Genomic DNA, 25,620 nt, shown 5'->3' on the forward strand with positions numbered 1-25,620 from the left:
AACCAAAGGAAGACATTAAAGAAAATATCGCGTCCACGAATAATGGTCGGCCGTATCTCGCTGCGCCGCCGTATAATATGAACCCTTGCGCGAGTTACGACCGGCCATCCTGTCCGGGTGAGCAGCCTGAGTCAACAGTAAGGGTGTGTACACGTGGTCCCCGGGGTTAATCTACTCCCCCTTCGCCCGCCCGCAGTGCGCTCGCCCCCTCGTAGCTGATTTCCGCGAGGAATTATTCTCGTTTCGCCGCCCTGCAGGCGAAACATGGTGTTCCGACTGATGTTCGAGAAAGTCAATAAGTAAATACATGTCTCAGCTTGTCCTTCCCCCGTGAAAATGGAGGATTTAAAGTAAACTCTGATCAGTTTGCCGCCGATAAATTTAAATAAGGTAATAAAATTACAATACTGATTAACTAACGTAGAAAATGAGGCTCTTCTTCGAAAAGATGTCGGAAACGCAGATCACAAAGCGCCGCAGAAAACGGGTGCATCGCGTGCGTTAACAAGAACGACAAATTGCCCCCCGTGGCAGATTGCAGTTCTTTCTTTCACGTCGCACACCGTTCTTCGCGGAAGGAAAGAGATTTCAATTTCTCATCCTTTTATGTACGTCGACCATTCGATACGGCCATCCAAGCGGGTCAGGCAACCGGCCAGAATGGCAACATTCGTTGCCTCTTTTCGAGGCGATTCGCAAAGGTACTCGGCCGAAATTACGTCCCGTGGAAAACCTTCCCACGACTCTTACGTCGGGCTTTCTCAGGACATTTAAAGGGCTCTGGATGCTTTTAGATATCCAATCTCTGCCGTTAAACGGTTCATCGAAGAACGTTAAAGAATTTTCTCCTTATACAGTTATCACATCCTAAGGAAATAGAACTAATTGTAAGAATCAAGATTTCAAACTGCGCTAACTCAAACATTGCAAATATCCAGGAAAAAGAAAAATCTATTTTATTTGTACATAAAAAATCTATATTTAACTTCTTTATTTTTTATCTACACACGAAAAGAACGATTTTGTTGAATTTGATGAATGAAACCTAAAAATTTTGTTAAAAATAGATCTGAAAATAATTTGTTGAAATGTTAAAACTGATAAGTATTGCTATAAAACGTTTTGATATTCTAGCAATCATTTTGACTTTCGCACAAAATAATTTTAACTATTGAGCAAAAATTATTTTCAGATCTGGATTCAGCAAAATTGTTCTTTCCGTGCAGCTTTCTTGTATGTTGTTCACACTAGAAAAACTTTTTCAAGATAAAAAATTATTTTTATCTCAGTTATATTAAAACAAAATTATATATAGTACAGATTTATGATAGTTAACAAGATTTCTAGATTAAAGATATATTTGCAATATATGTAATTCTGTCTTTTAAAGTAGGCTTTTAAAGTTGGGAATTTGTATGATTTTCAGTTTATATATATTTCGATTCTTTCAAAATCATACATTAAACTAGAAATAAAAATAACAAAGAATTAAAGAAATAAGTAAAGATTCTCATAGGACGAATAAAATACCTATATTGAGTTTATCAAAGCGAATGGAAACGATTCATCGAGCAATATTTATCAAACACTATGTGACGCGACTGATCTTAGGACACACACACATTAATGATAAGATTAGATAATTCAGAAGAGTTATTTATCCAGGCGTGGATCGATATTAGAGATACATCATGGTACGAAATAAAGTCTGACAGTTTGTACTAAAAGCAGTGGTTAAACTGATAGTATAATATCAATAGATAATATTTAAAGTTATAATGATGTGTAACTTCATCATTTTAGTTATAAATGTACAAAAAATATAGAATGAGTAAAAAATGTGGTAAGTAAAGTATCTAATTGAATAATAACTTCCCACTAAATTTATATGGATAATATCGTAAAATGCTATATAATTCGATTCTGATATGATATGCAATGAGATTGATCTCTTCTTAGATTCTTTGATCATATTTTGATTGTGCATGAAAAATCTACTTTGTAAAACAAAATCCGTGTAACCAGAAACGTGATAATCTCGAGTAGATGGTTGTACGGCTGAGAAAGCACGAGACTCACAAACGTAATTTGCATGTAGAAAAATTATTCGCAAGAAGAGATACGCGACGCGTGCGTGTGGCAATAAACTAGTTTCCACGACAAACCTCGGGACGGCGACTTCAAAGTATAACTAGGGAAGTGAAATAGAAACGCGAGAAAAAGAAGAGCGTCGTGGAAAGAAGAAGGAAGAAAGAAACGAAGGAAGGAGTAGAGCGTGAACGCGGCGTGCCTGGCACGAACATTCCGCTTGGAAACCCTACGCGCAGAATGTAGCTGTAACGATGACTTAAAGCAACTCCTAGTAAGCATACAGACGAGGCGAGTGGATTAACTTGATCGCCGCGTGAGGAATGAAGTAATAAAATTACTTGACACACTAGGGGAAGGGTACCTGCTGAAAAAAAGAACTGAATGACTATGCTCAATTAAGTATTCAAATTGAGTTAGCTATTATCTTGTCACTGTGATATCAAGAATAAATATAAATTTTAATAACGATTTTGATATTAATTTATACCGAGACTTTTTCTCAATATGAATACATTGATATAATTAATTGAACTATTATACGTATATTATTATATAAACGTGTAGCATTAAAATGCCAAACGTGCAATTAATCTTGATTCTTAAGATCTTTTGGAACCTTATTAGTAAATTAGCTTCAAGTAATTTCTTATAATTTGTCATTTAAATTACCTCAATAAAAAGTATAAATTAATATTCAAAAGAGAGATTAAATAAAATTAAGATCAAACCGTTTTGTTTTTCGATAGACATCGCTTGTATTCTAGTTAAAATTCAAAGCTTTCGCGTACGCTATTCAATCTATTTATGCATGCTTCGGTAATGTAAAATATGCTAACAACTGTTAACTGTCCGCCAAGGGCTCGTTACTGCCCAACTTAGATTATTTTAATGAGAGATTTACAACGACGCTGTAGCAGATGTCAGGACTCGACGAGGAGACAAGCGGGCAATTAAACCAGACGCGAGTTCCCTCGGATCTCCGTTTTCCGCTCTTACGAGATTTTAAACCGGAGGGGTGTTACAACCCTCCGCCATCGCGGCATGATCGCCCCTGTCTACGAAAGATTAGATTCTGCCTAGAGGGTGGAAACTCCCAGAATCTGCTGCAACGTCGCTCGTTGATGGAATTCACGTCGGCTCGTTCCACCCTCGCGTCAACGAGAAAATATTGTTTTCCTGCTTTCTTTTCCTTCTCTCCCGCGAATGCAGAAATATCGGCAAATTAAGTTTTATAATTTCTCTCTCGATTGCGCTTCCCTGGATTCACTTCACGCATGAAGTTGCAATGTCCTCGACTATAGACTGGTATTGACTTTCAATAATATTGATTATTATTGAAAGAATTGAAGCGGGATGATATTGATTCAGTGATAGCCATTTATATAAGTTAAAGAATGAATTATTTTTGCGGTCGATGTTGACTTTTTCATTATTTTTATTACATGCTAGTATATTTGATTTAATAAGAGAAGCGGGGAATAAATAGAGATTGGAACGAATCGAAACTTACAAGGTTCGTTTACGTCCCTTCCAGGATGTCGCACATGATGGTTATGAGTCATACGGAAAATGGATTTTATATCGTTTCAAGTGAAAACGAATCGTTTCATTGCGAAAGAGGAAGTAATGATTATTGAATTTGTATGAAGATCCTTGATTTAATGCGGGTTACGGAACACGAGTACTTCCTGGTTCGGCTCACGAAGGCCAAATTAGTTTCACCCACATCTGACGAATGTTTCGTCATTTAACCCACGACCTATCGCCGCTATGGCCGTGGGATGATGACTCGTCATGGGATCTATCATGTTATAGCCGAATTATCTCTGGTTTGATTAATTGATCTTCAGATCTGAAAATGCTCTTATACTGATTCGATTTAAGCTAATAAATAACAAAATTTCGAGGAATATGTGTAAGATATTTCAATCATTCAAATACGGATTGTTTCTTACATGCATGGGTATTAATTTTATATATTTATTAATTTATACACATATATTTTTTTCTAAGCCTTACTAATTTTGTCTTTATATATTACTAGTAGTTAATCTTACTTTTTTACAAGAATATTTTATTCAACGAATCAATTTTATATAAGTATCTCGGATGTTACTAAAATCGAATAATATTTCGTGTTATAGATATAAAAATGATCATGTCCCGAAGGGATTTGAATAATAGGAATAAAAACAACGCTCAAAGACTCTTACACGAGATGCAACTGAAATAAATTACGCCATTTCATTGTCCATAATTTATCCCTTCCTATTATTCTTTTTAAGGAGGATAAAGAGGATGAGAGAGGTAAAAGCAAGTCCTTTAGAGTCCATTTTGAACAATCGCGCCGCTGCTGGTGGTCCGGGCCGACTGAAATAAATACGGATTCCGGACAGTTTCCCCTCAGAAAAAACCCGAACAAAACGTTTATAAAGGTCGCAGGAAGTTGTAAGAAGAGTTAGATTACTTCCCGAGAGGTTTATCGACCATGGTCGACCATTACATAACTCCGATAATACCAATATGTGTGAAATTCTGACCTCATTCCTATAGTAAATAACTCTGAAGCCTCCTCCGGATTTTCCTCACTTTGCTATGCAATTATAAAATGCATTTAATATAAATGCATTATTTTAAATAGTACTCCAATAAATTTTTAAAAAGAAAATCTGTCACTTTGTTAAATTTCCATCTCTGTGAAACCTATAACATTCCTATATTTAAAAAAATGAGCACTTAATTATGACATATATAGTCCAACTTTTTCTTACTGATGGGAGTGCTAGATTTACAGAGATTTTCCCTAAAATCTTTCTTTTCAAGAAAATTTGCGTAATTTGATACAGAATTTCAAGCGCTGAGAGACCAAAGATTTTCTAAATTAAGATTAAATATATCTAAGGAAAACGAGATTTCAAATTGAATAGAAAATTTATTTTGTACTCAGATACGAGACTCTGTAATAAATTAAATCGACTCTTGTTTATTTCGCACCGCCGCGCTTTATCGTAACGATAATCCGAAATATAGGTATTCACGTGTAAACGCTTTATTTATGTGCGGTATTAATTCCCACTGAATTTTTGCAGTGGTAAGGAAGATTTTGCAGAAGAAAATGAAATACGAGCGAAGATATGATGATCGCGGAGCGCGAAGGCAGCAGCAAAGTGAAGAAAAAGCAGCACCGCCCGCGGCAGGTAAACCGCGCACCTGCTCTATATAACGTAAGATGCGTCAAACTCGACAATGAAGTCTCTTTGAATGGTCAGAGAAAAAAAAGCTGGTGGACGAAAGAGGCTGAGCTCGAATAATCTGTCGGGTTTCTCGCGCATCACGATCTTCTACATGATGCTTCAAGAAGAATCTGCCGGAAGACCGGTTATAAAACCGTAGCTGAAAATCGAAAGAATTTTACGATTCCGATTATTATTATTAAATATCATACTTTCAGATCAGCAAAATTCTCAGGGAAAACACTTTTTACATAACTAAAGCAAATGTGAAAAGTAGCAATTAAATAAAAAGTAAATATAAAATATATAAAATAGAATATTTAATATTTTTATGTATAATATTAATTCGAGTCTCAAGATTTTTAAAGTATATCAATCATCAATTTCAGAATTATCTATAGTTTCCAAGATTCTTGAATATTTTTGTGACGATTAATGAAAAACATTTGACGAAGTGTACAGTGTCGCATATTTATAGCGAGATTTTTTGCATTGTCCTGAGGTGAACGCTCGTCTCATTTACATCGTAAAACCTCACGCGACACGCAACGGCACATGTCCGTATTAATTCCACCGCTTGAACGTTCCCTCGCGAAACCCGTCAGCGTTTTTTTCGGATCGCGAACTATCCGCTTGGCGAAATATAATTAATTGCGCGCCGCGTTTATCGCGTGCTGATGCGCTAACGAGAATCCGCGTGCCGGAATACAGCGCGAAATCACGACGTATCGCAAATTCCGATCGAAGGCGGGCCGAAGAAGCGGAGCCCGCGTGAACAACGCGGTATTTAAGACGTAGCGCAATCAGATTCCACGCGAATACGGTTCTTCGTCTCAAAGAACTCTCGCACGAAAGAGCCGCCCTGCGCCGGCCGATAGCTGAGAAATATGCCTTGAAAAGGTAGCGTGTCGAGCCAAAGGAGGCGTGGATGCTCGCGTGTGGATCCTGAAGACCGTGGGAATCGTTACAGATTATCCTGCATATATGTATCGCCCGGCGTGTCCTGAATGTAGGTGGATCAATAACCCGACAGATTGCAGTCCTTGTACCAATAGCTCGTGACAGGCACGTCGATGTATAAGCGAACACATATAGTAAAACAATGTACGTAACAATTTAAATAAATCGAAGCAAATCAATCTAATCTCCAAAACATTATATTTTTAACGAATATATCTTAATTGTAATATAAATTTATACTGAAAGCTATATATAATAGCGTAAAGAACAATGTAAATACATTTTTCACGTCAATGGAAAAGTGGAGTCTTTCTTCGAGAAATGCTTGTAAAACATAACTATACTCTAATTGTAACCGCTCTCATCTCCAGTGTTCTACATTTCTTTAAACAAGAACTTTAAACAAGGCTGTCCTCGAAACAAATGTGTAACCGTGAAAGACGGCGTGCATGAACGCATTGGAAATCCAGCGCGATTTACTATTGAAGGGAATACGAGACCAGGGGTCTCGACCGTACAAGAAACCGTCGTTACGCAATCCATTGTCTATCTTCATCGAGGACAGTTAGCGACAGTTGTGATAGAGCGGACTGCACAGTCTGACAACTTGTTGCTAACGAAACGCGGAACGAACACGCTCAACGAAACAGCAAGAACAATCGATCGGCTGTCAAGATTTCTCACGGAAACCGGCGCAACGAGATTTTCCAGTCAAGGCTCTTGATAAACCTCCCATCGGAAACTGGACGATTACGCACCACCACTTATACAAGCCATATTTCCTTGAGTGATTATGCGATTAAAAACGTACTTGATAAATACTGCAAATATGTACAGATGTGTATCGAAATCGCTAAGGTCGAATGCGCGTGCGTGCGGATTTCAGCGAATCGGAGTACGGAGGTTCGATTTAATAGAATCTCTCCGATATGATATTGATCAGTCGTGACAATCCAATGGCTATCTTTCGATTAAAACTCTGCTATCAACTGCACAAGTGTCGATATTGGTTTTAAAAGATCTGTACGTGTTTCTTTTCTCTCTCTCTGTCTCTCCCTTCCTCTTTAAAACGCGATCAAAAGGATTTACGACGACATAAATGTCGTCCGCGAGCTTTGTATGAAATAGCATAATTGAATATCGCGGTTATTATAATTTAATTGCGTGGACACGAGAATATCGATGTTGCAATTGTCCTTTTTTTTCAAGCTATCTGCTTTTATATAAGTTACGGAAATATATGTCGATTTTCTCTTTCTTGGAAATGTGTGCGGATATTTTCGACTGCTGTTGATACTCTTAATATTTAAAAAGTTGCACACGAGAAAGAAATCGGAAAGGGTGGCTTCGGAGCATATCTACGTTGCTGATATGCCCCCAGACCGATCGATCGCAGCTTTCTCTCCAGCTACCCTCCACCTGCGGGGTCTTTGCCACTTTGGTCAATGTCACGACAGGGTGAAAATCCGCTCATGTTTTCTGCCAAAATAACGAAAAGATATGCGAATAGGTACATATCACACGATATTACGAGATTTCTCATGTTTCTCTGTTTGTTACACAATCAATTCGCAAATACAAAGACATATGTAATGTGTTTATCTGTAAAAAACTGTCTAAATAATAAATAAAAATTTAGAAAGGCGAATATGATACATATTTAGATATTTGTATTAATAAAAAGTAAATCATTAAAGTGATTCTATTATTTGACAGTGTATCTTTAATCCTTTCATTAATTCCTATTTATTTTTATAGTTCTGCTTCTGAACTATTGGTCTTTTTTATTATATATCAATTTGTTTCTTAATATGTGACTTTTTACAATGTTTCGGAGATACTTTAAATAAAACGTTTCCATGAAAAACTATGGAACTCATTACTGAACGTATCAGTTTACTCCCGTTTCGCGAACGCGAGGTCTGCGTGCCGATTGACCAACATATATTTACGCCCCACTCACGGTGACCATAAAAAGTGAGGGGAAGGGGGAGAATCGGCGAATCCCCCTCGTTCTTCGTCTTGACTCCGGAATCGACACACTCACCTTTCTCCAATGAGCGGCAGATAACCACGAGTGCAGCTAACGGTAAATTAAATCGCATTAAAATACGCGGAGGAGCGGGTGGTGGAGGAGGCTTTTAACTGTCGGAGCACGGGGCACTCCCGCCCCTAATTACGCCACTGTCGACCGCGAAATCTCATTAAACCACCGGCCGATGGTTTCTTAAGAAGAAACCACCTTTTCGAGCCTTAAGCCACTACATCATTCGCTCTTTTTTTCTTTTTTTTCAAACTAATTGTGGTGTAGCCGTAAGGAAAGCAAGACTTTTTAATATGTATAACACCTGAAATTATTGTGTTAAAGTCATCAGAGAGTTGATACGATATTATTAAATAAATTCAGAAAATTTTGCACAAACTGGACATATTAATCGTCTTATTAAAGTGAACGGAATATGTGATTGACAGCAAAGCAATTGAATTATTTAAAAACGTACGTTTAATTGATCTTGTTAAAAATATCTTTTATATCCAAGAGTTTTATGAAAACGATATTTTAAAATTCGATAAAAACAATTAAAAAATATTTTTCTTGTATACATTTTTCCATTATTTTTATATATTTCTTGCTTGTTCATTTTAGCTTTTCCCACTCAATATTATTCAATATTATTCAATATGCAATATTAGCGCTCTTTCGATTCTGCAACACCAGATTTTTCCAATACATTCCAATTCTGTAGAATCCGATTTCAACGTGAATAAATGGCGCAATAAAGTGTTTTACGTACTCCGACGCGGGTGTCAAGCTATTTCTGCAAGCATCGCGTTATTCAAAGACGGACAATAAACACAGAACAAAGAGCAAGGTAATGAAATCTCGCCGCTGCATGCGGCGTTCGATGCATGGCGACCACGAGCAGCGGTTATAACTAGTTACACAACCTTTTCTCACGTAAGTGCGCCGGCTGTCGCTGATACTCTAATCGCATCGGATTATTTAGAGTTAATATACGACTCTGAGAGAGTCTTGCCCCGCGCGCCGAGATCTAGGTAGCCGTCGATCTAATTAGAATGAAAGATCGACAATTAATCCAGGATACGCGGAAAGCGACAGCGCGTCAGGCTACTTTGTACGACACGATATAATTACCGTGGCGACGATTTAGATAGCGCGCTCCAATTTATTAATCCAAAAGACTCCCGCGTGCTTAAGCGTTTAATAAATTAAATCCCCCTTGAATGTGTACAACGTGAGCCGCAAATCTAATTATAACGATCGCCGTAGTTACGCTTCGGCACGCTACAAAATCGCTTCTACCTTGATTTGCATAACTAGACTTTACGATTTATTATTTGCTAACGTGCGAGACGATCGGAATGCGATCGCTCGAATTTTTCAGTAACATCAATTTCCAAACGTGATTTTATCCGCTCGGAGTAATATACTTTCTTTCAATAAAGAAAAGACAAGATTGCATTTTTCCTCTTTTGATAAAGTTAACCCACTTTTACGAGATTTTTATCCTTTTTTCTTTTTCTCCTCTCTATTATCATAAAAGCGTATTAGTTCATGAGAGATAAAAGGCAAAGAGGATGATCAAAGGGCTTCGGCTTCGATTATGAAGCAAATACGCTACTCCGGGATTTCTAATTAAAATTTCCGAAGTTAAATTTTAGAGCGGGACGATTTTGCTCCGCCTTAATAATCCACGATACGATATGACGATCCGATATGACGATCGATCGATCATTATCACGAGTCATAGATGAGCGTACCTATTACGATGACCTTACGCGGCATGGCTATAATCAAGGGATCGTTTATGTTATTAGGAAGCGCATAGTCGACTGGATTACGGGCGCGAGTAATCTTTCAAAAAATCTTGTCAAGCGTAACGCATCCCGTTTAAACTGGTTTCAAAATGATAAAAATGCGTACGGCCAGGTACATTCAAGAGCCAAAGCTGGATATTTGAGTTTCCGCGCGAGATAGTTTCAACTAGTTAGATAATAAAAGATACATAAATATGTCGGAGATAATCACAAAATACGATACTAGCCGTTATACTTTCACAATCATTGAGACCATCCGCATAATTATAGATTTAATCAAGTTTTAATTACTGACAAAAATTATGTATTATACAATGGAATATCTCTCGTCAGGATATATATTCGCTTTTTGCAAATATTTAATTAAGTTAATTTAATTATATGTATAAATTTTCGGATATTCGAATTATCGCATTTGAAGATAACTGCACATTTCTTAATATTTCTATATAACTCGATTCATAAAAAAAATTGATGTAACAGGTGTATACATTTTAATTTTTTAAAAATGATTTTTTTTTATTTACGGAAAAACATATGGAGTTAAATTTCTTGGGACGAGAACGTTTTTTTTTAATATCCGCCTAATTTTGGAGATTCACATAGTCCACGATATTGGATACTACACCTGACGGTGTACCTGGAAGTTTAACGATAGCATCAACGCGTAACGTGATCATCATCATCACGAAACACCGTGGAAGACGTATTAAATCTGCAATCATTAAATTCCCTGTTCTCCGTTTTCCTAACGGTGCAAACGACCCTGGATTTCTTTTCTCACGCGTCTCGGGGCCTGCGCTATTAAGATGTCATTTTGCATCTCGTTTCTCACGCTTGTTTAAGAAAATCTAAGTAATTATTATATTTCCTTCCGGAAAGTTTTCTCTTTCCGAAGGGGGAAGGTAAAAAAAAACACGCTAGCGTGTAGAAGATCTACGTGTTATTACATAATTCTAATATTACAGTATAAATTATGTTGCAATAATATTGTTGTTATCACAAGAATACGATACATGTTTCCGGCGTGAGACGCGTTATACTTGATCTCGCGCGATCTTTAATTCATATCTGATATGCACAGTATCTTAATAGCATCATCTTCAACATCTGCAGCTCCATTTTCGGACTATATTAACGGGCTTCGGGTGCATCATATTGTTCGCCTGTTTCTCTGGCCGCATGCCATTTATAACACGGAAACTATGTATTCGCGGATTCCTCGCACGTTTCACTCGGAAAAGGTTTAATTCCGACGGTGCGTTCCTAACGCGTTTAATCTTACAACAATGCATTATCCGCCGTGAGGTCGGCTTGCAGCTTCTGCGAAGACCTCTGCGTGGCATCGATGTCGTTTGCATAAAGCGGTATTTGCATAGAACACGCATGACGGAGTCGCGCGATTATGAGAATGCCAACGGTGAGCGTAACAACGCTATCACCGCGATGGCGATATATAATACCGCTGATACTGCGCTAATGCGTTAACTTAATCGTTTCTGCAAATATCGTCCTTAATCTTCAGCATGGGAGTGGTCGCGCGGGACTAATCTCGTCTCGCCGTCGTGTTCGTACGTCTGGCAGTTTTACGAGATACCGTCATTAAATCGAAGAACTTGACTAGTTGCAGAAATAGCTCGCATACGCTCTCGCGTCGTCGATTATGTCGATCGGTCCAAAGGGGCGATAACGAAGTAACAAGTTGTTTTATGCAAATAAGCGTGCAGGCAATTGTTAGAATCGTCTGCGAGAAATCGGACCCCGGTCGTCTCCGTTAAGTCACCGGTATTTATTTCAGCGATCAGCTGATCGATAAACGAGTGCGAAAGAACAATCTCGTTAATTAATTTCAAGAGAAATAATTCCGATTATCGCCGATGCAGAAATTTATGTTTTAAATTTGAAAAATTTTTAATGAAAGTAATTCATCGGCAGAGATTTTATCTGAATAGTCTACTATCTTTCAAGAAACGGGAAGGTCGACGAGTTAAATTTTAATCGGAGTTTGAAGCGAGTTTCTGAAAAAAGCGGCATTGACTGAATTGAAAAGTCGCCGGACGATGACTCAACAGGATAATTATTACGATCCACGTTCCGCACGATTGCGACCGTGTATCTCCACACGAGCACCCGCGTCGCGCACGAGGTGTTGCCTTATTTAACATTGGCTTTCGAAACAATCGATAAGGCCCGCCTCAGGAATTCTCTCGCGGAGTACGTCACGCACCTTCCACGAATGATAAACCCGGAGCGGCGCAGCGCGCGGTCTCAGAAGAGGAGGCACACCTACGACGAAATCGTACGTGGACAAACAGACGGCGCGGTGAAACGTGCTGTGCCTTTCCTCTCGTGTCATCGGGGGATACGCGGAAAAGTCAATGCCATTCGCGCGAACGTGCGCGAGAAACCGGCCCGGTCGTCCCGTGCGAGAAACTCGCTTGAAACTCCGATTAAAATTTAACTCGTCGACATTTCCGTTTCTCGAAAGATAGTAGACTATTCAGATAAAATCTCTGCCGATGAATCGCTTTCATTAAAAAATTTTAAAACATAAATTTCTGCATCGGCGATAATCGGAATTATTTCTCTTGAAATTAATTAACGAGATCGTTTGCGAAATTGTCGACGAAAGACCAGCTTGTGGTAAAGGAGCTCATTAAAAAATGAATCGTGCAGGATTTCCAGAAATGAATTTCACATTTGTTTGCCGTTTAGCTTCGCGTGATGCGTTACGTCATGTGGTTGTTGCAGCACGGCTTTAATTTCTGACCTAGCGAAACTCGGTCTGGGACAACCGATCGGCGGCGTTTCGAAATCGAAACATGCTCCGGCGATATGTGAAAAATGTATGCCGCAATTGTTTCGCTGCAGTAATTACAGCAATTTCGGTGTGCTTGATTCAATCGTTCATTCAATGGTAAATTTCAATCAGCGCGCAGTTATTCCTCAAAATGTAATTATCGCGTAGATGAATTTTCGATTCGCGCCGTAGCTACATATTTCGAAAGATGATTCTCTTACATAAGAATAGACTCAGCAGCGATGATCAATAAATCTCTGCCGTGAAGGAATATCTCGCGTCATCTTTAAAGACTTTAAACAATTTATTATCGACGAAGAATTATCGATTTACGATCCACCTGTTGCAGCCCGATAAGCTTCCTGAAAATTACATCAAGTTCTCATCTTTTCAACACAATTACAGATTTAATCGAAAATACAAGCTCATGTAAATCTTTAACGATGAGAGAGAGAGAGAGAGAGAGAGAGAGAGAGAGAAACGCTCGAAAGTTTTCTTATGGAATTAATGTACACATTTTCTAATTTAATCCTTCCCACGCGCCTGTCCTGAGGAAAAATTCAATGCCAGGGAGAGATAACCGCATTATGGAAAAGCATTTTTTTAACCCTGGTCTTCACTCGATCGATTATATCACGTATAAAGGGACAGCATAAAGGAAGATAAACCACTCGAGCCACTTTACATGATAAAACGTCAATGTTGTCAATGTCGCGTCGTCTACTGCGAGCAGACCTTCGCGAAACCTTCCGGTTATTATCGATCATGTCGTCTACCTCTCGTTATATATTCCCTATTCTATATTCCCTTTTCATCATACGAAGTGACACATAAAGCGTCATACGCATTATTGTTTGGTAATTCGAGTCTCGTCGCAGGAAAATCTTCGCGGAAAAAATACTCGAAATATTTCCAATGCGAACAGCATACTTATTCACGTCGCCCCCACGCCTCAGACACGTGGTGTATTATCATCAATCTCTAAAAGAAGATACACATTATCGAGCTAAACCTCGAGCCGAACGTCGATCACGAGCCGAACATATGTTCAAATTATCGAATCGAAACTTGTTAAAAAATTCGACACCTGCAGTGAAGAAGTTCGGCTCGAAGCTCGTCTCTAGGTTTAGCTCGCTCGATTATATGAATGGATCTTCCTTAATAATTCAAGAATTTTACGAGTAAATGTAATTTTCAAGAAACTTATCAATCTATACGTGTTACTTGTAGAGAAATTTATTTCAATCTAGCTAAAAAATGCGTTTTTACCCTAAAATGTTGATGTGAAATAAAAATATAATTAAATATATTAGCTTTCAATTTCGAATTTCCCAGTATTTCAAGAAGTTTCCCTTCGCTTAAACAAAATTTTACACATAGTATTACATAATCAAGGTGACGAAAGAGGAGTTTCAAAGAAAAAAAATGTTTGTTTAAAAAGCTTTTGAGATGCATCACAACAAAACTAACAGCAGAGCTGAGAATCTATTTTTTACTCCAAAATTCTGAGAGTACGTTAAACAAAAATATATTACGCTAGAAATAGCTTCTAACAATTTTAAATTTTCCATGAATATTTCATAAGATACTCCACTTTTTTACACACAATACTATAAAATTAAATTACATAAAGTAAACCTGCAACAATTTCAAAGGAAACAAACTTTCGCTTAAATGCTACAGCATCTCCGAGATGCATCGCAACAATATTAATATCAGTGGGCTGACAACTATTCCAGAGTTATATAGTTGCGAGGTTGCGCAAAACTTCTTCGCGGCAATCAGAATCGCAGAATCAGAAGGCAAACGGACAAAGTTTTAATTAAAATTCCCGGAATTAGCCAAAATGGAGATCTACTATCAAGGTACGTGTTTGAGAGAGTTCAGAGACGCGCGCTTTCGGGCTGATTACGTTCGCGCGGCGCGCCGTACACATCGCGTGCGAGTATCATTCGCTTACGTCGGATATTATTACTTTCCGGGGATTCCGGGATCTAGTTTACGATCCCGGCGCGATCTTAAGACGATCATTTCGTCGACCGGACGCCGCGTCGCCGTGCCACGACAGGATACCGAGACTAATCAATTTCTGCCGCGCGCGGAGCGTCCGCGCTCCGCCTGTATAACGGAGCTTTAAACGTCGTATATTATATGCGGGGTCCCCTACGGATTAATCGCGCCGCAACTGTGGCGAAATTGAAACGACGTGAAATAATTTAGCCGTGAGAAGCTGCTGAATTCCGGCAACCCGCATCTACACACGCGCGGCGTATATACAATTCGCTCAAATATCATCTTTTTCCAGATTTCCTTTGCGAAATGCCACGCGAAACTTCGGAACAGCTCTGGAAAATCCAGAGCCGGTCATATTGAAACCGGTTTGCTTCCGGCGAGTTCAATTCTCCTTGTCGTATAAATACGGACGGAAGAAAATTACGCCATATTTTCCGCTCTGAGATCATCCCTTTAACAACGTCACATCATTATATATTATATTGTTCAGAATCTTTTATTATTAATACGGGGGGAGCGTCGGGGAGGGGGGAGGGAGGGGAAATGGAGCGGAGCGAAGTACGTGAGCGAAACAAAACAACATTTTTCACCGCAAAGTGACGCCGTGACAGATGAATGAGCTGTGCGGCCGTCGGGTCTCGAAACGCAAACTTCGCGCTTCGACATCGCGCGTTCCAGCGTCAAGGACTTTCGAAATGCCGAAGGAGAGAAGGACGACGTGCCCCATGACGCCCCCGTCAGCGTCAGAGGCCCGCTTCACCGCGCCCGCCGCGGGAGGGGGGGAGGGGGGGAAGGGGGGGGGAGGATGCGCTCGATCGCCACCGGTGAGTAGCGCGATCGCGCAAAAATCGTCACGGGCGAAAGCGAAGGGGAGAGACCGTTCGGCGCCGAGCGGATTCCCTGCGGAGATTTGAACTCGGCCGAAATTCCACCGGCGAGCCACCTCCGGCGGCTCCGGCCTAAACGCACGTCGCCGCTGCCGCGGCCGCTTACCTGGTTCAGCGTAGTCGGGATGATGTCAGGTGTCTGCGGCAGCATCGTGGCGGGCGTTCCTGCGTGCCTTGATGCCGAGGTACCTCGAATCAGAGCGGTCTGCCGGCACGCGTGGCCGGTGACATAATAGAGATCGGCGACGACGACGGGTGGCCGCGGAAAGAAAACACCTTGACGCGCGTACACACTGTGAGATCGATCACGAGCCGCACTCCGACCGTCCTGCTCTCGCTCTCTCTCTCTCTCTCTCTAGCCTTCTCGCCGCCCTTTCTCTCTACTCGTTCGTTGAGTTTTCGTCACTATACCGATACCGAACTCACTCGCGGCACTCGCCGAAAACACCGCGGCGTTACACCGACGCTCTCGGGCGCGCACACAACGTGCGCGTCCCGGCGGCACGCGAGGTCGGAGATCCTGGCGAGAAATCTTTCCCTACGGGTCGCGTAGAAAAGCGCCGGGGCGACAGCGAGACGCGGAAACGTATACCCACACTCCGAGAGTATGCGCGGGACTGACGGGTCCGGGCGGTGTAGCTGCGCGACCGAGGGCCGCCGAGTGCCGCCGAGCGCCGCCGAGCGCCGCCGGGGACGGCCGAACGGGCATGTCATCCCCCTCGAGTGTACGCGTACCCGCCAACGCGGCGTTTCGGAAACGGTTCTCTTCCTTTCTTCCGTTTTGCATATTTAACCTGGGACAGTTTAAAGAATAAATGCGAGGGGTACAAAATTACGAACAGAAGTCTTGAATAATCTAACACGAATTATAGACCAATTAATACGGGCTTAAGGTAAACTGGAAAGACTACGCACAATATACACGCCAACATATTTTTACGTCAATTCATAAGTCTTAAATGAGCATTGAACTATATCGATAAAGATGACGATACAGCAGGATTCTGTAACAACGATTGATGAGATTTTTTTTTTGTGAAACATGTCTTATTATTGTTAGACGAAATAATATCTTGAAGATTTTTTTGTGATCTCCCATATTTTTCTTTCAAACCGCAATTTTAGTCGCAAATCATAAAAAGGAATTGAGAACGAAAAATAATCTAATTACATTTATCGATGACTTGATTATTTCCCAACGTTATCCTATCATTAATTTATTCAAGAAGTTCTAACCGAATAATCTGTCGGTCTATGAATTTAATTTATTCAAGAAGTTCTAATCGAATAGTTCTGCATTTACTTAAATACACTTTCTTTAATTTTAAAGAAGATACTCTCGAAAGAATGCAAAGATCGAATTAAATAATTGCCCCAAAAAGTTAAAAACATGCAATTCTAGTTATTTGTCGTAAAAATACACTTAAAATTTATATTTATATATACATAAATATATCATATTTATTATATATATTTATTATATATAATATATTATATATATATATATATGTATATATATATAATGTATATATTTCAAATATAAATATTCGATTAAGAATTTGTAACAATCAATTTTTCATGATTTGGTTTTGTGATACAATATACGCAGTAACGAATGAATGAAGATAATACGTTCGCAGAGATTCCTCACATTTTCTTTGCAAATTAAGTCTCTGTACACGCGACGCCCTCGTTTGTATTCGTCGTGTAACGGTTGCCGCGCAGGTAGCGTAATGGTCGCATCTAAAGCTGTCTTGCAAATGACAAATTCCTTTTTCCCCCGATTCCATCTTCACCGAGAAAACCGTTCTAACTGTGTGTGTAATATACGCAACATTCTTGCATCTCTTCCACCTCTTCTTGACCACATTTTTCAGTCAGCTGTTTGCACTATGCTGCTCGTTTCCGAAATATCTAGCCCAAGGTGTTTTTAAATAAAACATTCCGGCTATTTCTGATCAACATGTGCGCGGAAATGTTTTATCAAGCGTCTACTACATGTTCACAACATTGTCCATACATTGCTTTTAATATAGTAAAGAAAAATGAATAACATTCTTGAAAATTGATCTGTTTTCTTTTCTTTGTTAAGCTTTTTTTTCTAAAGGTTTTTCTAAATTTTTTCTGTTTAATTTTAAAAGATATTTTATGTATAATATTATATAATTTTTGATATAATTTTATGTATAATATTTCATTTATAATATTGGTTAAAATATTGAATACATATACGAATTATCTATCTTTCTAAACTGTCTTAAATATTTTTAACAATAAATATACGAAGAAGAAAAAAAGGAAAATGGAACATTTTTTTTGTTTACATGAATGTGTGGGAAGAAGAATGCAAAGACGGGGATAAAGACGGGAGCGCCAGGAAAAAGTGAAACAAAAGGACGCGGTTAAAAATAGTGGACCGGTTACGTCAACCGGTCCCTCCAAGGACCATGGCCCATTATATTATTTTCTTTTCCACGCTGTCTCCGCAGAATGCCTCGAAATGCCAGAAACTGAGGCGGGAATAACGATAACGTATATATCTCACGGCATCGCGCCGAGCATTCATATTCGTCGAACAGTTGGAAAAATTTATGAGAACATCGGACAGTAAATCGTTGGAGTGTGTTGTCACCTCTGTAAATTCTCACGCGGGATTTTGCATGCGTTAATTTACGTATTGAATTTTAAATACAATTTAAATTCTGCAATTACCGATTATCATTAAGAGCCGTTAAATAGTAGGGTTAATTTAAATTGCGACGAAGTGTTGTGTATTGTAAAATAAATTTCACGATGCCTGCACGGAATACATTGTAAAATTAAAATAAGCATTTGTTACACAATAACGTCACGCACAAATTACTGTGCGTTAAATTAATTATATTAAAAGTTTAAGCTTGCTCAATAACGATAATATATTCATTAACTGTAGAAAATATTTACATCATTTCATTATTAAATCGCGACCATTATAATATTCATGAGGTATTGTATAACAAACAGTATCGTTGAACGAACAGTAATAATAATAAGCAGTTATGTTAAAACAAGATTACTGAAAAAGAGAGAAGGTAAATTTTGGCTACAGGTGTTAAAAATTGACTAACGGCGGGACGGAATTTCCACATGCCACACCTGTTTAAAGTAGCGATAAGCAAACTATACGTATAAGCTACGTCACACGAGACGTGAGTCACAGTGAATGAATCTCCATTATAATGTCAATGTCAGATGACGTCTCCGTGATGTTTCTTACCGGAATGAGTCGATGCTTTCCACTAACGACAGAATCTGCGAATTCAGTGACGCAATATTATAAGACCGCAATAGGTATACATAAATACTGATGCCATATTAGTCAGTTCTCTTTCTTAAGCGATGTCTACAATAAGACTTAAGACTTAAGAAAATTAATCAATCATAGTCGATTATTCATCTTACGTGAGAAAAATAATCGATTGTGATTGATTAATTTTTTTAAATCTTAAATCTCATTGTAGACACGCTTTACTCACAATTTAACTTCGCTTCGTTCTACGTTTATTAAAAATTGTAAATTCATCGATCGTCAAAAATAAAGCTAAACGTGAATAATACCCATTCATAAAACGTTGCTCATTGAGTCAATGTTTACGTTAATATTTAATGCAATGAATCTTGCGGTTTTACAAATCGATACAGTAAGAATGCGTTTTTCTCCTTATGTATCTTGTTTTATTTTCTTATCTGATAAGAATATTTGCATCTGAAAGGTAGCACACCTAATAATCTCTTAGCAATATGCTTCTTTGTAGATTGCAACACAAAAACTACTTATGCGCTTATCAATCTCGATATGTTATTACGTACGTAGGTAGAAAGATCAGATAAAAACATTTTACATGCATATGTATGTATGTACATATATTCTATTTAAAGGTAACTAATAACTTTAGAAAGGTACTTTAGAAGCATATATGCAAATATGTGCAAATAGACTATTTTTATTACATGATAAAGAATTATTTTTATCTCGTGATATTTTTATTGCATGATAAAGAATTATTTTTATCTCAAGCAGCACATTTATATCACATTGCACGATACACATATCTATATTATTTCTATTTATATATAATTTTTTACATACAATTATTACATGTATGTAGATCTCATATTCTTACTTTGTTTCATCTTTTAGTTTATTTACATATGTATTGCTTTATTTTATAAATGCGATACGATTTGCCGAATTTGACAATGAGTTGAAATTTTCATTTCGAAAATCCACAGAGGGTTCTAACTTATATCCTAACTCACATGCATAAACCAATGGCTTAAATTAAAATCGCGGGCTACTTTCCTCGCGCAACTTTCTATGACCTACATCTCGCGTACTGCCAACGAGATCGCCTTTATTCGCATCGTCGAACGTTCAACTTCCGGAATAATTCACAGTCGACTTCCACAGATGAGTGATTCTAAAATCAGTCCTCCATTTGCACGTCTGTGAGTCGCAGCAATTGTGAATTACAGTTGAATGGGGGATAAACCGTAAGGTCGATCTTGTTGCTATACGACGAGCAATTCCGTTATTATTGTAATAAACGCAAGGAAATGTTTTAAAAGAATAAAATTAAATTAAATAAATATTTTGCTACCTTCCGAAAATGCCACACGATGTAATATAATAGATTTTAACGTGCGAGCGATACAGCTATATATATTGCAAATAGTAGAAAGCAATGACTCTTAAGAATCGTGCTATATATATTACACCGGCGGTCTTCTGGCAATTCAGATCAAATAAATAAACGAATAAATATTCAGAAAGCGACGGCGTCGTGAGAGGCCCCCGAAGTGCATCCATAAAACATGGTCGTTCCCGGCGGAGGAAGACAGAAGACGAAGGAGGAACCCAACGAGGGTCTGAAAGAAACTGAGGATCCTTCCTGCCGCATGTTTTTTCCGCAGAAGGGAAACTCTTAGACGGGCGAGGGATCGTTTTCACGGAGGGTGCGAGGACGGGTGTGGTAGCGTGTGAGGAAAAAGAAAGCAGAAGCGGATCTTTGAAAAACGACCGCGTCGCGCGGATGAGCTTCGCTTTGCCGCGGAGCTCTGAAATGACCTCGGTCAATGTCGGAGGTCGTTGCCCGACGTCGCGGTCGACGCCGAGTATCGCTTTTCTTTACGCAAACGCAATTAAAAGTCGCCGCGTCGCGCCATGAAAATTCATAACTTAACGTTTTCACAAGTTTTCGAATTACAAATCCCGCAGTAGTAAAGTTTGAATCGAGACGAAATCGAAATTTAATTTAATGTCGGAGTCAGATTCGTTAATCAATTGTCCCCTATAATTTTAGATTTAAATAAAATCTAATAAGATAAAATAAAGTCGTAATAATTACCAAATATATTAAAAGCACAAGTATTTATCTACTGTAAAGCATGTCGTGTTTATAAAAGAGAGATGTTTCGAGATATTACGTGCAAGTAATTTGAATAAATTACAAAAGTTAGAAAATTAAATGTATTTGCAGTTTACGAACATACACGACCCTCTGACTTTAATATAAAGTGTATCTGTTGACACGTGAGTCATTCTCTCGGAATGTGTAAATACGTGTGGTTAAAGAGCGCTTGCAACTCCATCGTCGAACTAACAAAGTGTCCAAATATTGATACAACACATTGCGTACAAAGTGCTGTTTCATCGGGACCGGCGACTTATTCATTATCTCAGTGCACAAGACTTTCTCTACCGCTGCTCGAAATAACAAAAAGAACGATCCGCGTTAATAAACACTAGCCTTTGGTATCGCGAGTTCTTTCGAATATTCCTCGAAAGCGGAAATGGGAAACTTTTGCAAAATATGTTTTTACACTTGTAATGGATAAATCGGCTTTTTCATTATTTGCGTCGCGTTCCCGGACGTTTTCTGTCCGATACAATCAATTTGTCGACAAAAATATAACCCCAGAAAGGAAGTTCAACGACATCGTTTCGTTCTCGCGTTTCGGTTCTCATTTTTTTTCCCCCCTCCCCTCGATCCCGATCCACGCCTCGCATTAATTTGCGCCACGTTTCTTTCGTGTAATTGAGCCGCATACCGATTCACAAGTGCTTTTAGGCACGAGTGGCCATTCGCATTTTTGAGTGGATCACTCTCTTTTTATTCGGCGAACGGTGAATGGACCAGTCAATGCCCGCTGCAGCCTCGGCGAAGTATCGTCGGCGTAACGAAGAGAATCAATTTCCGAAATTAACGTCGAAGCGATTACGTATAGGATTAATTTAAATGCGAGCCGACATTTCGGAATGTGTGGACACATTTGCAGTCTCGCGATTTACGTGATATGTCCATAATCTATTCCTAGGAAATTAACTCCCAAACAATCTGTCGCGATTAATTGGAATTCGGAAAGTCAAATGCAGAGAAATTTTATACTGAAAAAAAAATGGATTGTACTAAATTTGTGCAATTGTTTGATCGAATCGTTGATTTAACAATTCTTTAGTTGCACAAAAAAAAGTATAGTTCATTCATGTTAACCATCAAAAATTTTTAATCAAGAATTAACTAAACCAACTCAATTAAATTATTTTGTTCAAAATACTAGTAATATTTATTTGTGTTTGCATGCTACTTAGTTATCCAAGTAACATATTTGTTCAAATTCCAAGTATCAAACTGACTAAACGACGCTGATGGGGATAACAAATAAAGTGTATTTTTAATCGAACGGTTAAATTAAATACGATAAATTTTGGTTGAGACAAAATAGTTTAGTTAAAAAATAGTATTTTGTTTATAATAGTAACAAATTATTTTGTGTCATCGCAGTAACGTTTACTTGAACGTATCGGACAAAATATTCTGGTAAAATAAAACAAATTTTTTTCTCTAGTGTATGTTTTAGAAAAATTATTAACGTTAATTCGTTATATATATAGTTCAATAATTCGCGCGGTGATTCGTCATATATTGTAACACAATATACAATGCACGGATATACGCGGTCCATTGTACACAGAATCCATGCGTCAGTGCTTTCGATTGAAATTATCTGTCGCTGCAGAGTGACGAACGATCGCGTCGAATCGATCCTTCATCTCGCCCGGACGCTTCCACGTCCTAGCCTAGACAATTCGCGAAGGGAATTCCTGCGTCGCATGAGTGATCGGCGACGGTGAGGACAGATCTCCCCGAGATCTGCCTCGTCTTCGCCTTCGCGGGAGTGCAGTAGTTTGCCTTGCGAATTCGCGAGATATAGACGCGCCAGGAATTGCGTTTATATAGCGATGCCGGAGGAACGAATTCATTGGAGCATCAATTATCCTCGTCCGCGCGTCCATCTCGCAGTCCTCGACCGCGCTTATATACGTTAGCGCGCAGGGGGAAAAAGTAGAAATATTTCCAATTATGCAAATGTGCGAGTCGAGCGAGGAATCGACGATCCACTTTGCTCGGAGTGAAACGAGTCTACCGTACGTCTGCCAGGACGCGGGGCGGAAACTTCGATCAAAAGCGAGAGACGTCTCGGTTCCTTTTTTACTGCTAACAATTACGACGCTCTGTTAAGATGCTATTAATAAAAATTACGCCGGCGCGGCAGGCTTCCCTTGTAAACTGCAAAAGTTTTATCTTGTATATACTTGCGCACTCACAGAGGCGCATTTATCAAGCGCCACATTCATTTCTTCAGCCTTTGATAGGTATATGAAAGATGTAGCGGATAAGAATCGTGTTAAACGCAAGGGAAAAAAGGAGTCGGTTAATTAAACACATTTTGTTCCTGTCACAGACATTATTGCGCGCATTTGCCCCTTCCTTTTCCATCAAACTTCATTAAGGATGATTACCGTATATCTTTCTCGCTCTCGGAATTACCGCGTGAAGCCGATGAAAAAATAAATATTACCCGGAGCCTGACAGCCCTGCCATGATTGGAATATTACTCGATAGCCGAGGGTTAAGCTGAGCGCTAGTTACTCGGGATCTCCTTCAATTAGGCAGGAAATGGAGTTGCACGCCGAAGAACTAATTCGGGCTCGGTGCGCGAAGCGAAGTGCACTTCTGTTACGCGTACACCTGCGTACACGGAGATGTTGGATTATCACTCGACGCTCACGACACTCGAGTTAAATTCGATTTGCTCGATCGTTAATTAGAAAATTGCGTTCAATTAAGAGTTATTATCCCATCCGCCGTCCGTGCGTTCGCGTGCAAATCGCAGCGCACGCCTTTCCTCCTTCTCGCTTTTCCCTCCCTCTCCCTCTCTCTCTCTCTCTCTTTTTCTCTCTCTCGCTCCGTGTCGCTTAAAATAGCCGGAGAATTTTCACGGGGCTGTATCCAAGCTCCGCTCGCGTTCACACGCGTGCGCGTCGTTGCGAACTTGTGTACATACAAAGGATATCCTGCAGGAATTACGAGGGATATAAAGTGCAGTTTAAATTTAAACCTTGACGCCTGTAACGTCGCTTTGCTCGCATTCATATGTAACGCGGCTGTGTTGAGAACTCGACTGGATTATCAGAAAGCATGCCTTTTTATAAAGAAATTTAAAAAAAAAAGGAGAGCTCGTAATTCTAAACCGCCGACGCTCTTTGCGTCTTCATTGTTCTATCTAAAAATAGTCCACTCAAAAATTTTGAAAGTGAATTATAATTAATAAAACACACTATGGATATTTCGACGGCGATTATTCTGGTTCTCTGTTCTCTCCCAGTTTATGACATCATTAAGAATAAGATTTTGCCAGGTAAAATCTTATTGACTCACAGGTAGGTCTAAATTTAGATAGTGTTTTCCGGTATATTATTTTTGCAAGTATATCATCCAGGAAAGCGGATCACAGCGTGAACACAGCTATCTTGACTACCAAAAATTATGCGTTCGAGATATCCACATTAATAGGGATATACTCGCAAGGGTCAGTCGTAGCTCTGGAATGGAAGAGACCTCGCCCTGGAGAATCACCGCCTTCGTCGATCATGATAATCTCAACGCCAAAGCTTAATGCTTTTCATCTTTGTTTAAGTCTTTTTATTAATTTAGGTGTAGAATCTTGAATATGAGAAAGATTTACAAACTATTACACGATGTAGCGTTAAGTATTTGAACAAGTAGCTACACAATTTTAGAAAGTGCTGTTCTACACGGAAAGAATTTTTTTTTAAATTTAATTTACCCTGAAAATCATGTTAATTGTGGGACAATATAGTATTTAGGCAAATTTTACTGTAGTAAAATACTTATTGTAGTGCACAGTAAAATTTCCCTAAATACTATATTGTTCCACAATTAACATGATTTTCAGGATAAATTTAAAAAAAATTCTCTTATTATATATAAATTATACACATGTAATATTTTCATACTATATTTTACATACATACATACATATTTTTTATACATGTATAATATTTTTATAATATATTTGATTTTAATTTTAGTATTTCCGGATAATCCTTTTGCTAGTTCCCTGAAAGCCCTTGCGAGACACTTACCCCCTACCATTCGTCAGCTCCCACCCTATAAAATAGCATCCCTCCAAAACTGTCCAGTAGTTCGAATACTTAACGCTACGTCGCGCAACGTCTGTAAGTCTTTCTCGTATTCAATATTCTGTTTCCAAACCTATAAGAAGGCTTGAACGCGGCCGAGAAGCATACTTACCTGGCGTAGAGGTTACCGTGATCATGAAGGCGGTTCCTCCAGGGCGAGGCTCTTCCATTGCACTACGGTTGGGGCTGACCCTTGCGAATATCCCTAATGTGGATATCTCGGACGTATAATTTTTGGTAGTCGGGACT

The 25,620-nt window shown here is 39.0% G+C and overlaps 2 protein-coding genes across 2 annotated transcripts in view; one reads left to right on the plus strand and one right to left on the minus strand.

Moving 5' to 3' along the window:
* The window catches only part of LOC105452397 (breast cancer anti-estrogen resistance protein 1), a 64,268-nt gene extending 47,860 nt beyond the window's left edge, over positions 1 to 16,408 (minus strand). Inside the window, exon 1 of the mRNA XM_011693453.1 lies at positions 15,931 to 16,408. Coding sequence (XP_011691755.1) covers positions 15,931 to 15,975 — 45 coding nt within the window. The 5' untranslated portion in view covers positions 15,976 to 16,408. The remainder of the gene's footprint in view (positions 1 to 15,930) is intronic.
* Positions 6,149 to 8,808, plus strand: LOC105452395. Its single transcript, XM_011693452.1, has 2 exons — positions 6,149 to 6,428; positions 6,656 to 8,808. The coding sequence occupies exons 1-2, from the start codon at positions 6,398 to 6,400 to the stop codon at positions 7,006 to 7,008; spliced, it is 384 nt and encodes a 127-aa protein (XP_011691754.1). The 5' UTR covers positions 6,149 to 6,397; the 3' UTR covers positions 7,009 to 8,808.
* Positions 16,409 to 25,620: the final 9,212 nt, after the last annotated feature.

The sequence above is a fragment of the Wasmannia auropunctata genome, unplaced genomic scaffold, assembly GCF_000956235.1.
Source record: "Wasmannia auropunctata unplaced genomic scaffold, wasmannia.A_1.0 LD336032.1, whole genome shotgun sequence".
Lineage (NCBI taxonomy): Eukaryota > Metazoa > Arthropoda > Insecta > Hymenoptera > Formicidae > Wasmannia > Wasmannia auropunctata.

Bases quoted from the DNA above. Each gene is read 5' to 3' on its own strand.
- LOC105452395 (XM_011693452.1), top strand. From the start codon at position 6,398: ATGTATAAGCGAACACATATAGTAAAACAAT. The intron at 6,429-6,655 runs GTACGTAACAAT...TCTCATCTCCAG, and splicing joins AACACATATAGTAAAACAAT to TGTTCTACATTTCTTTAAAC.